General features: G+C 38.4%; 1 protein-coding gene across 1 annotated transcript; it reads right to left on the minus strand.

Moving 5' to 3' along the window:
- Positions 1–7,181: 7,181 nt before the first annotated feature.
- On the minus strand, positions 7,182–13,895 carry tmed10.S (transmembrane emp24-like trafficking protein 10 (yeast) S homeolog). Its single transcript, NM_001086292.2, is given in 5 exon segments — positions 7,182–7,713; positions 7,841–7,967; positions 9,175–9,248; positions 10,779–10,899; positions 13,668–13,895. Coding segments are annotated over 5 exon segments (624 nt in total). The 5' UTR covers positions 13,848–13,895; the 3' UTR covers positions 7,182–7,591.
- Positions 13,896–14,346: the final 451 nt, after the last annotated feature.

Genomic DNA, 14,346 nt, shown 5'->3' on the forward strand with positions numbered 1-14,346 from the left:
ATGGAAAATGACCTTGGAGTCCTTGTAGATAATAAACTTGGCTGTTGCAAGAAATGCCAGTCAGCAGCTGCAAAGGCAATCAATGTGTTGGGCTGTATTAAAAGGGGCATAGATTTGAGGTAGGAAGGGGTCATTCTTTCACTGTACAGAGCGCTGGTAAGGCCCCATATAGAATATGCCGTACAGTTTTGGTCTCCAGTGCTCAAACAAGAAATTATTGAATTAGAGAGGGTCAAGAGAAGGGCAACTAAGCTGGTAAAAGGTATGGAAAATCTCAGCTATGAGGAAAAACTGGCCAAAGTGGGGTTGTTCATGCTGGAGAAGAGGGGTGATATAACTATGTATATATATAGGGATCATTTAATAATCTCTCTGATGCTTTGTTTACCAGTAGGTATTTCCAGCTGACACATGGGCACCCATTCTAATTAGAAGTAAGGGGTTCCGCCGAAATATTTGGAAGGTGTTTTTTTCAGTGAGAGCCATGAAGATGTGGAATCAGTCATACAGGCTGATACATTAGATAGCTTTAAGAAGGGGTTGGATGGTGTTTAGCAAGTGATGGAATACAGGGTTATGGAAGATAGCTCATAGTACAAGATGATCCAGGGACTGGTCCGGAATTTTTCCCCCTCTGAGGCAAATTGAAAAGGCTTAAAACAGGGTTTTTTCCTCTGGATCAACTAGCAGTTATATATAGACCTAAAAGGTTGAACTTGATGGACGTGTCTTTTTTCAACCTTATTATGTAATTCTCCCATAAAGCTTTAACTAAAGGCCAATAGCTCCTTCATATTTGTGATAGCTCTCTTGGTGGCCTCCCTCACTAGTTTACTTCGTGTACAGTCACTCACTTTTTGGTAAATGGCCTGTTTTTTGCTGAGAGAGCTGTGCCATACTGGTTTTATTTCTTTTCGATTTAACTGTATTACCAAGGATATTCATCAGCTTGAAAATGTTCTTATATACATACCGTGACTTATGCTTGTCAGTCATATTTTCACAGAGTTGCTTGGAGTGTTCTTTTGTTTTCATGGTATAGGGCAGTGATCCCCAACCAGTGGCTTGTGAGCAAAATGTATCAGCCTGTATGACTGACTCCTTGGCTGTTGCTCCCAGCGGCCTACAAACAGGTACTTTTTTTTGAATTCCTGGCTTAAAGGCAAGCTTTAATTGCATAAAAACCACATGTACGAACAAACAGAGCCTCCTGTTGCCTTTAAGTCCACACAGGAGCTATCAACAGAAGCCCCAGGAAATTTGTTCATGCTTATGTTGTTACACTTGAATGTGGCTCACGAGTAAATAAAGGTTGGTGACCCATGGTATAGGCTGTGCCACGATACGGACTCACCAGACACTGGTCATTGCATTTATACATACATACAGGTACGCTCCATTTAATTATGTGACATTGAAACAGAATTGAACCACTAAAGGTGTCATATTAAAGGGGGTGTACACTGCAATCGTGTTTACTGTAATTAAATTACATTAGAGATCTGTTCATTTTATTTTGATGCAATATTTCATAAAAAACTTCCAAGTGGGTAAATACTTTTTATAGGTACTTATGTGGAGTGAACTCATTTAAAATTATTTTTGTTACTTTGTTAGGCTATTTAAATCTGTATATATTAATATATGTGGGGGGAAAGATAGCATTGCTATTGTATTAATTTAGGTTAACAAACTGGGAGCCACTGTTTCAAGCACATGTGCCCCGTGTGATATTATTGTTGCTGAAACATTTTTATAGACATTTATATATTGAAAGCTGTATTTTTAACATGTGCATACAAAAGTGTGTTTATGATTAATATTTTGTAATTGCTAGAAAAAATATCATATCCCACTCATACATAATCCCACTCATATGTATAATCCCACTCATATGTATAATCCCACTCACGCATACATGTAATGCATGCATGCTTAAGTGGGGTAATGCATGAGTGAGTGGGATCATGCATGAGTGAGCAGGATTATGCATATGAGTGGGATTATGCACGAGTGAATGGGATTATGCATGATTGAGAGTGGGATTATGACAGATTATGCATGAGTGAGTGGGATCATGCATGAGTGAGCAGGATTATGCATATGAGTGGGATTATGCACGAGTGAATGGGATTATGTATGATTGAGAGTGGGATTATGACAGATTATGCATGAGTGAGTGGGATTATGCATATGAGCGGAGTATGCATGAGTGAGTGGGATTATGATGGATTATGCATGAGTGAGTGGGATCATACATGCTTACTGTTAACCTTTTAACAACCAAAAGATTACAACAACTAAAGATTTCAAAGAGGCCGTTCACTGATTACATTTTTATGAGGGGGGGTTTACATGTCCTTTAAACAATACAAAAACTATACAATCCGCATTAGATTACATGACAACACAGGACCCAGTGCAGTCTGTATATTCTGATTATTAACCAGTCTTGTAGTATCGGCTTCTGGCAGATATTATTTGACTTGTGCTCTTTTGATAATTTATGACGATCCCTAAGCAGCCCAGACCACACTGAGCATGTGCAGGGTCAGGGAAAGATGTTTAACAAAGTTACAAGATGGTGACCCCCTGTGGCCACCTTTGGAAGCATAAATCATTTATTTGATTAGGATTGTGGTGCAGTAAATTCATGCTTATGTTTAGTATACAAAATACAGCATTTCTAGCCTTATTCTATTTTAGACTTTCCTTGTCCTTTATTAAGTTCAGAAATAAAGTAAAAAAATCCAGTTGATCAAATGTACATGCTATGTAGAAATATTATGAAAATAGAGAATGGTTATAAACTGTGATCCAAGCAATGATATCCGTACCATACAGATTAATTTATGATAACCAGTATGGAAACAATATATGCACTTTGTTCTTCTAGAAGCTTCCCTAGGAACCACTTAATGCATATTTATAGGGTGTATGCCACCTGGTAACAGCAGAGACCAGTCTGGAAGCAATAAAAGCTTGCAGAACTGCTTTCTTATGGGATCTTAACTTTGTAGAAGGCAGTCCCAAAGCTCCAGGCTATGCATATGTATGTGAAAAGTATATTACTATTTGCTAATTTGCCGTTTGCTGAACACGTGTCCAGTAAGTTATGGTAAACAAGGGTAAGTTGTGCTCACAACTATTTTTTAAAACCATTAGGCGGAGGTGCAATGAGGCTGTGACCACAAAATACATATAGTCAAATACAAGAGTCCTCTGCACTCAACCCATTATCAATATATTTAAGATATATGTAGCTCCCACCCTTCCCAGCTATAGTCAGGTGATCCCACTGGTGTCTAATAAAAGGGCAGCCAAGTTTGGGAGTTTTACTTTGAAAGCAGCAAGTAAGTTGCAGGTAAAACTTAGTCCCTTTGTAAAATGTATAATGAAGCAATAGAATTCTTAATGAATCAGATGAAAATTGAGCATAGGACTGGCCAGATATGGGATGACTTCGACGTAGTTGGCCATCTTAAATATATTGCAATATATGGACAAACAATCCCTGTTTTGTTTAAAGGGTAAGGCATTTTTCAGTAGCAGTATGCACAAAATGTCGCTGTCTTAAATATATTGATAATGGGTTGAGTGCAGAGGACTCTTGTATTTGACAGTAAGTTATGGTGTCAGAATTGTTACAGCACATTCCTTGGCCCCATGTTTTATTAGTAATGTAGTGTTTGTACACATGCATATTTTGAAAAACAGTTTCTACTTTCAAATTATCATCATAAAGATGCTTTACTTCCTGTAGTGCTCTGCTAAACTGCAAATGGTATTGTAGCAAATACTGTGTCACTTAAATAGCAAAACGTGCAACAATTACACAACTGAAAGAAAATCAAACAATAAATTGTTATCATGGACAGCTCTCCATTTACCCTGCTGTTGTGGAGGAGGATCAGTCCATCATTAGTTTTATGGGATTGGGAGCATGTTTGTATTCTGCAGCCAGACACATAACTGCAGTGGAAATTCATAGTTTTGTTTCATTTAAATCATAATGCAAATGCATGCATAGCTTGGAGCTTTAGGAAAAGCAGCACATTAGCGTTATTTTGTGAAAATACAACTTTGTTGTTCAGGGGAAAGGAGATTTGCCACAGGTAACAAAGTAACCATCTATCAATACATGTAGAGCTGCTTCCCACAACAGAATTAGAAAAGAATCCAGTTGGCGATTGATCTCTGCTGCCACTAAGTTGCTTAAATATACCCTTTTACACTATAAGTATCTGTTTAGTGTCTTCCAACCCCTTCAAAAGTAACTGGTCTTGATCTCCTGCTAAATGTCTGATGAAAAGCTAAAGCCGATCTACACACAAAACTGACATTTTGCATAAAGAAAGAAATTTTAATTTTAAAGGTGTACTTCACCTTCAAACAACTAGTTGTTTTCAGATAGATCACCAGAAGTAAAGACTTTTTTCAATGACTTTCTATTTTCTACGTGTGACCGGTTTTCTAATATTGAAGTATAAAGCGTCACCTTCTGAAGCAGCTCTGGGAGGGGGTCGCCGACCCTGTAAACTGTTCTAAATGTATACATTTAATTGAAACATTTCTTATCTTTGTCCCTGCTGAGCAGAATCTCTGGGTTTCATTACAGGCAGCTGTTAGAACTGAAACAATAGTTGCTAATACTCTAGAGATGCTGCTGAGAAATGTATCAACTAAATTTGGCAAAATTCTAGTTTTAGAATTTTTAGTTTAGAGTCTGCACTTGAATTACTGAGCTGCCAGACTAAAATAACAAAGACAGGAACATTCAACTTTAAACTTAGATTTTGGAAAAACAGTCAAAAAATAAATAATGGAAAGGAAAGTAATTGAAAAAAAAAAAAAAAGTCTTTATTTCTGGGGAACAACAACTGATTTTAAAAAAAGTGTTTGGAAGGTGAACAACCCATTTAAGCAACTCTCCATTATACATAACTTAAAACTACTGAAAAGGTTTAATTCATTTTAAATTAATTACCATTTAAAGCAGTGTTTATCTTTCTGTTCTGGTTCTGACTCTTGGAAATGTAAACCCTATAAACCCTTACCATGTCTGGTGCACCATGTCATTACGTTGGCTTCTGCTACATTGTTTCAGGAGTCAGATCAGATTCAGGAGTACAGAGAATGTAAGGAGCCAAGTAAATACGGTTTTCAGTTGCAAATCAATTTAAACACAAAACAACTGTGAATTTCTACTTACTGCATGTTGGAACGTTGTTTGGAATTAAATTCTTTTATTAGTAAGAATTTTATTTTTGGGTTTAGTATACCCTTACATTGCATTTCAAGAGGAACAAAAAACATTAATTCACTCCTTCATTTGCCCCCGGCTATGAATGGAGTAAGTGTAACATTGGAAAATTAACACAGGGTTATAGTTTCCCTTAAAAGAAGCAAATGACTTAGTTTATGTAACTTATATTTGGTCACAGTATTTGGTAAAATGGTTTCCCAGGAAACTTAAAACTTGCTGATTTGATCTCAAATTGCAGATATGCGACTTACTGTATAGAAAAAAAAAAACTCTGGGCCATTGTATATTGCTTATATTTGAGTTAGTTGAGATCATGAAGATTATATAAATCCATATGAAACGTTTTCTTTCCTTATAGTAACCCCTAACAGTAAAAATACAGTAATTCACAATATAATTAATTGCACTGATTTTTATGACCATGAGAGGGAGCCCCAGCAACATTCTCTCTAAAACTCTCAGTGAATAAATAAAGCTACATGTACCAACATCATCAGTCAGTGTGTGTATAGTAACTGCGCTACACTTATAGACAGCCAAATTGCTCTGATCCAAGACTAAGTGGAAAACCAATCTAAACTCTTAAAAATCGGACGACGATGGAAAGTGCCATTTTTTTTTTTCATGCACTGGGATTTAGCTGGTTTGCATATACAAACAAGAATTTGGTTTTGTACTTAGATGAAGCTGTGATAGATGTTTTTGTTAATTATCCAAAAATGCATTTGGCGCATTCTTACAAGATGGAGAGTCAAAACATGGAACCACCCATAGACAAGTGGATAAGAAAAGAGGGAAATACCATGTAGCTTAAAGGAAAATTATACAGGTATAAGATCCCTTATCCGGAAACCCGATATCCAGAATGCTCCGAATTACGGAATGGCTGTCTCCCATAGACTCCATTTAATCCAAATTTTTAAAAATGATTTCCTTTTTCTCTGTAATAATAAAACAGTAGCCTGTACTTGATCCCAACTAAGATATAATTAATCCTTATTGGAAGCAAAACCAGCCTATTGGGTGTATTTAATGTTTAAATGAATTTCTAGTAGACTTAAGGCATGAAGACCCAAATTACGGAAAGATACGTTATCCGGAAAACCCCAGGTCCCGAGCATTCTGGGTAACAGGTCCCATACCTGTACCCCCAAAATGAATACTTAAGCAACAGCTGTTTTCTATTTATGATTACCCAATGGCACATACTGCTAGAAAAGTATATTATTATGAAAATGGTTTATTTACATGAAGCAGGGTTTTACATCTGAGCTGTTTTGTGCAATATCTTTTTATAGAGACCTACATTGTTTGAGGGGTATAGTTTTCCTTCAATACTACATGATGTGTATTTTCCAGTTAGTCACAAAGATTTCTAGCAACATTTATGCAAGAAACACTCAGACTACACAATTAATTCACAATAAACTGAACACAAAGTAAATGATCACATATACGGGTTTAATAGACCTAAAAACAACGGGACATTTATAAATTTCATTTTAAGTCTATTTTAGTTTAATTTAATGGGAGTGTGCAACTGTCACAAGCCTTGTGCAATTATGCAACATTTCTAAATTATTTTATCTAAAAGAAGTTTTTAAATTGAAAACACAACTGATGTAACTATCAAAATATTTTAGTTTAGTGCGACTGCTTCTGCTGCTAAATTGTACAACAGGAACTTGGGTATTTAAATTATTTTAAAAAAAACACACATTTTTATCTGAAACAAATTAAAAATGTCCCCACATGACTCTCTTACCACTTCATGCATACCCTCTCATACCATCAGGTGACCACTCAACCATCATGTACTGAACACAAGAATACCAAAAAAAAAACACCTCATTGGAGTCCTATGTTCATGGGTTCCACCCATCAGTCCTATATTTCATGACATGCCTCGTCATTTCTATAAGCTACCAATTTATTTTGTTCATGTTTTCACCATATTACACTTTTTATCAAGAACTGGGTTTCTGAAAATATTCTCTTTTTACAATAGAAAAAAAAAAAAAAACATCCCACACCTTTGTTGGAAAAAAAAAATCCAAAATATGCAGCAAAGTTTGCAGAGTATTAGAATCAGAAGAGAAAAATTAGAGTAGTGCTGGTCTTAAATTTCACCATATTGTTGGTGAAAACACAGAGCACTTCGACAATGTTGGAGATCTGTGGTAGCTTATTGAGGTTTCCATAATTAAACAGACATATCCATGGATAACCCAGACTGAGAAGTAGGAAGCAGCTCTGCAAACATTTCCCAGATGCAAACGCCTGATGGATGGAGAGGCCAGCTGTGTATCTGTAAAAATTGTTTCTTCACTCAATTAGTTTTTTGGCCTTAAAGAAACGGCGCAGATAGAAAACTTGCCAGGTGGCCAGTCCCATTAGGCAACACATAGAGAAAATGCTGAAGTAAAGAACACGTACATTGGTGGATTCTGTAAGAGATAAGGGAAAAAAAAAAAAGATGATGACTTTTATAGAATTATTTGGAATAAAAAAAAAACGCTAGAAATCGTACTTAACTGAGTATGATGCTTTTAAAATTCAAATAAAGTAACTCACCATTTGTGTCCCTCATTTCTTCCTCTCTCTTTTTCATATAGGCAAAATCATTGACGATAGATTCGGACAAATCCTCAAGACGCCGTAGTTCGACCTCAAGCGGTTTAAGCTTCTCCACCTTGGCAATCTGATGAAATAGACCACAGTCCTCAAATACTTGCATTTTATACCCTTATTACCTTCTATTAAAGGGCACCAGTCATAACTAAAATCATTTAGTAAGTAAATACACTATGCGAAAGTTCAAGAAATTCAGATTTTTAAAACAGTTAGAATTGTTTGTTTAATGTAAGTCATCAATCCCCTATCTCCACTGCAGTTCTAGCTGAGGCAGGCATCTTGGATTTCACTCGCTCCTCCTACCTATATCTTCCCAGCCAACAACAGCTCTGAAATCTCGCACATGTTCAGTTAAAATTCCCTGGTTGCTTAGCAACACTTCTAATCAGCCAAACCTCTGTGTTCGCTGCTGTTCAGTAGTGCTGCCACCTGCTGGAAGTTAGTGTGCGCCCTTCATTTGCATAATAACATCACCAGCAGGGGACAAGATAGGGAAATCTCGTGATACTTCTAATGGAGGAGTTTACTAAAGCTAGGCATTCTGGGTAGAATACCCAAGGCAGTGTTACAATGTGAGCATGCTCCTAAAATTTGCATGTTATAGTCTCAGTATGGACTCCCTCAGTGAAAGAACACATTTGAAAAAGTAAGGCATTTTTTTTTTTTTTTTTTTTTTAAAAACCTGCAGTTTTTTTCAAAAAACTATATATGTAGTTTGATTAAACGTGTTTAGGTTGTACTGTCAGATTGTTAATATGTGTTTGATTTTGGCTGTGATAGGTACCCTTTAAAGGGGATGCCAAATCGTAAAGTGTGCTTATTTTGCTACCAATTCTATAATTGTATGGCTCCTTTTCCCCACACAGCGTAAACCAAAAGAGCAGACATCTAAGCGGAGCTGCAGCCAACAGGGAATCGATTTGCTGCTATTCTACTCAGACAGGCCTACAAAACGTAAAGATTTTGTGGTTTTATCCTGCAGAAGAGAAGCAGCCACTGGATAGCAAAATCTGTAGGAAAAAGGGTATTGAAAAGTAGCTCATTTTGATCACTAGAAGAATAATAAACTTTATTTTTTACTATTTGTAACTTTATTATTTACTTTATGAATTTATGTCACTTTTATTTTTAAATCTAGTGGGATTCAGGTCTAGGACCCCAAATATCTTTATCATACCAGCAAAAGCTTTCTTCCCCTTACACAAATGGCCTGCCTCTATACCGACGTATACTGTGTATAATGGCAAAACGTATGTTCAGGTTTTTCAACCCACCTCTTCATAATTTTTTGCCTCAACTCCATGCTTCATAATGAGATTGACCATCTGATCTGGTACTCGCCCAGCACCTGGGATATAAAATAAAACAAAAAGCAAAAAAACGAAATCAATCAACTTAAAATTACATTTGATATCAATCAATTCAAAATGACTATGATGTAACAAAGCTAGTGGCTTGCCAACTTCAGTCAAGCAACCTTGTAGTTCTTGAAAATGGGCAGATGCAAATAGCTAGTTATGTTTACAAAAATCGCATGGTATAAAATAGAATGATTGGCATTGGATTGGAATTCCGGCAATACAGTGGTGCGTCTGTGCTTATAAGGGTATTAAAATACACAATATTTTTTTGGGGGGGTCCCAATTATTATATCTATAATCATTTACACTTGTTAATATAAAGGGGAACTCTGGCTTCCAAAACAAAATTTGATAAAGAGGACCACATAAAACAGGAACCCCTAATATACCAATCACAGCTACCTGTTTCTTTAAAAAGTATGAATAAATGCCATTTTCTATGCTGAAATCCAGCTGTTTAACAGTTCTTCTCTTTCTACATCATTTGAAATCCTGGCAGGGAAGGAGCGACTAACTAACTAACTGATGTTACAAATTGTAACAACTTCTCCACAACTTACAGACAGCATGCAGGAACTACATAAACCCACAATGCATTGCACTATGATGTTCCTTTCCTTATTGAAATCATGTGTGCAGGGAATTGTGGGGTTTGGAGGATGCAGGCCGAGGACAGATGGCTGTTGATACAAAGTAACAGTAGTCAGCCAGCTCAGCATAGTAGTCAGACAGATCAGCAGGAGAGCAAGGCTTAGGGTACTGTTCCAAATAATTAAAAATAATGAAAATTCTGAATATTTTTTAATTGATTTATATTGCAAAGTTGCTGGAAATTATGTTTACTTTTCAAAAAGCTTAAGTTATGTTTGTGTGGAGTTCCCCTTTAAACAAAATTGCCTCTGTTTCGAAGCTGCACAGACAGTAAAAACCAGTACAAGAGCGAAGTAAAATAATTATTCACACAATTAAATCTAAAGTTAGACACAGAAAATTGTTTGGGCAATTTAATAATTTATAAACGACATTTTTCAACTACTGTCCCTGTGTCGGCTCCTTTGGTAACAGTTTTATGGTAGTGTTGCGAGATTGCAATGGTTCATTGTCAATGATCTGGTCATTCAGGTCAAATAACAGGTAGTGTATCATCTTATGTATGGACTAGTGATGTGTGGGTCAGGCTTTTCCCGACCCGCCCACCACTCGCCTTCCCACCACCTGTGCCAGACCGAGCCCAACTTCTGGGTCTCTTTCATAGACCCGCGCCACTGATGATGTAAAAAAATGTGGCGGGGCGAGAGGCACACATCTATAAAAACTTAACCAGGAAGTCGGAAGCCGGCATTTGGAAGGTCGAGTGTGGGGAGAGCAATAGAAAGAGCTCAACCCACACCCGCCCGGAAAGGAGCGTGCAAGGTCAGCCCGAAACCCGCCCGGTATCGGGTCAGCCCGCACAACACAACTATGGACAGTTTAGTCTATCCTGACTAGTGCAAATTGATTCTAAGAATTCTCCTTACCTGCTGGTAGCTTACTATCGAAGCAGACCTCAAACATGTCATACTCCTCAGTGGTGAAAGCAAATTTCCCCTTAGAAGCATCTTCCTTGGAGTACAGAATGTGTCCAGCAGAGTCTGTAATCTGAAAAAAAAACAGTTATATATATCCAGTGTATGATTAAGAATGTTACTAGTTCATGCAGGCATTTGTGATTGTTATTGTGCTCTCATGGAGATTCCCAGCAATCACAAGACCCGACATTCATTTACACAGGGTTTTCATGAATGCGGATGTCAGCTTTTCAAAACAAGAGCCCAAATGAAGGCAGCCTATTTCCTATTCAAATAATTAGTAATGCCAACCAATGAAGACTTGTGTTTTGACTGCCTCAGTTCTCCCAAAGATTGTCACCACAAAGGCCTCAGAGCTAATGTAACAAAGAGCATTTTGGTCACCAAAACAACGTGAATCTTTCAGTCTAGGGTCCCTTTTCAAAAACATTATTGGAAACCATGAGAAAGATCCCCTGAATTGAAATGCTAATTAAGTCACTTAGCATTGTCCATATAAGCACAGGTGGAAAGGTGAATATGTAACTAGTTGCTTTTTTTTTTTTATAGTTCAATATAAAGTGGAGTAGGGATGCACCAAATCCACCAAAATGCTCTGTTACATTTGCTCTGAGGCCGAACTCCTGAATCCTTCGCGAAAGATTCGACCGAATTCTGAACCAAATCCGAATGGGTTGGGAAGGGGAAAACATTCACTTCCTTGTTTTGTGACAAAAAGTCTTTGGCCTAATCCAAATCCTGCTGAAAAAGGCCAAATCCTGGCTGAATCATGAACCGGTGCATCCCTAAAGTGGAGTAGACAGGGGACATTCTCACGCATGTCAGCATCACTAGTTGTCCACACTTTTCCGTTAATGCTGCTGTACAAATAAATCCTAAATGCTGTGCTCAGAAATCTCAAAGTACTCTTCATAAACACAACCAGCCATCATGCTCCAAACATAAAAAAATAAAACCCTTGACATTCATCTCCAAAGCTAATAACACCTACTTTCAACTCAATGGAGACCCTTTCATAAGGGATCTCTCTCAAGTGCAAGAGACGGTTCAGCTCATCAGAATCAACCAGCAAAACCAAAGCTCAAAAGACTGTCTAGAAAGGCAAAAATAATTGTATATAAAATATAGAGGCCTATAGGCAGAAGGGAGGTTTTAGATGGATACAATGTGGCAAGGTTTTGCATGCAATTTGGGACAGCAGTTCCAGGAGAGGATCATGCTTCTTCCTGTAACAGGCCAAATTGCAGCCCCCACTTGTACCAGTATATGTCCAACAGATGCAGGATAATGTTTAAAGGGGAAGTCTAAAATAGAATAAGGCTAGCAATGCTGTATTTTGTATACTAAACATAAATATGAACTCACTGCACTACAAACCTAAATAAACAAATGATTTATGCTTTCAAAGTTGCCTTGGGGGGTCATCATCTTGTAACTTTGGTAAACATCTTTGCAAGACCAAGACTGTGCACATGCTCAGTGTGGTCTGGGCTGCTTAGGGATCATCATTAATTATCAAAACAGCACGTCAACAAGTCAAATAATATCTACCAGAAGCCGATACAGCAAGACTGATAAATAGTCAGAATATTCAGACTACCGAATCCACTTTTTTGGATTTGGCTGAACCCTTCGTGAAAGAGTCAGCTGAATACCAAACCGAATCCTAGTTTGCATATGCAAATTAGGGGTGGAAAGGGGAAAACATTTTTAACTTCCTTGTTTTGTGACAAAAATTCACTTGATTTGGCTCTCCGACCCCTAATTTGCATATGCAAATTAGGATTTGGTTTGGCCAGGCAGAATGGTTTTGCCAGAATCCGAATACTGCTGAAAAAGGCTGAATCCTAGATTCGGTGCATCCCTAGACTGCACTGGGTCCTGTGTTGTCATGTAATCTAATGTGGATTGTTTTAGTTTTTGTATTGTTTAATACAAACTTTCTCCAACTCTCCAGAACCAGGGGCTGCAGCAAAATAATCCTCCAAAGAGAATCCCAGTTTATCTGTTTAAATTTAGCTCCATGATCTTTGTCCCTGCAACTGGAAACAGTAAAGGAGATGTAAAGTCAAAAATAAAATCCAATACAAATCTCTACACAGTCGCCGACTGCTCTGCAGGGAAACAGACAAAGCTGCTTGAGTTCTGCATGGCTGGGAAGTAAGGCTCCCCTGCTGTTCAGAAGTACGATTGTATACCCTGCAGAGCAGTTAGGGACCATCTGACAATTCCTATTCACGGCAGTAAATGAAGGGAGAATTTCACTGCACAAAGTCAGGTTTCTTATAAAAACAGTATATTGGAGATAGGTTTCTTTTTCATTAAAGTAAAAATGGGATTTTATTTATTCTTTTGCCTTTACATGCCCTTTAATCATAACATATGGGCTGAAAAGAATGAAATGAAGCCTTTCATGAGACACCAGACAAGAACACGTGTCCCTCAAGCAGCTGCAGTCACGCCCTCAATAGCTGGACACAACATCTGCTTATTCCCACACTGGGGTAAACGGAGGTTGGAGGGGGAACAGGCATTTCTTCTATGTCCTGTTCTCGCGTGATCGATCCCCGCATTCCGAGAAGTTCTACTACCCCTTGTGATGCCTCAAGCGCAGTTCTGAGAACACTTTGTGCCTTTATACATTAGAACAACAAACTCTGTGTTCAGTGCAGACGTCACACGACCCACACGCAGCAATGACATTTATCCACCCCCTTGTAATGCTCCTCACAAAGAAATCTTCCATTTCACAGGGTACCACTCACAGGCCAATAATGGCCATTGTCTCTCCACAAACATTACAAATCCCCGCCCCCTCTGTTTCCTTTACTGTCTCACCTTTAGCCGCACTTGGCCCTGATTGTGGACCTCAGACAGCTCGTATTCTCCAGTCACAAGCACGTTCTTGTGGATTTCTTCACGCAGACACTTACGGCTGTTGGGCGGCAGCGAAAAAGCGATGGGCCGCACGTAGCCGCAAAGAAGCAGCGAGAGGAGGACGGGGAACAACCGGGCCATGGAGGCAGAAGACCGGAACTAGAGGATCGGAAAGGGAGGAGCCAGGATAAGCGACTGAACGTTCTTCAATCGCCTTACCGTGCAAATTCAGCCATTTTACAGCCGGGCATGAGGAGAGTATACTTCCTACATAGCTCGTGGACATTTCTGATTGGCTGCTTCACGTTTGTAGGGCTACGTAAATCATAGCTGAACGTCCAGGGCGTAGCAAATAAACGTTTCCGTGGTTACTGAATAGGGTGGTTCACCTCCGTCGATACTTCAGATTAGTTCTTTCACCAGTAAATTTGCCTTCTCCAGCTCTCGGCAATTTCTTTATTCGTGGGAACGGAAAGTCGGTTGTAGGATTCCGTGCTCTTGGGAATAACATACTCTGGCGAATAAAGTGAAGGCAAATTTGTCGGTGAAAGAACTAATCTGAAATAGCGCCGGTGTGAGCGCCCAAGCGCAGGGAACTCGCATTGAGTTGTGCACAGATCTTATTCACACACATGAGACC

The sequence above is a fragment of the Xenopus laevis genome, chromosome 8S (genome assembly GCF_017654675.1).
Source record: "Xenopus laevis strain J_2021 chromosome 8S, Xenopus_laevis_v10.1, whole genome shotgun sequence".
Classification (NCBI taxonomy): Eukaryota; Metazoa; Chordata; class Amphibia; order Anura; family Pipidae; genus Xenopus; species Xenopus laevis.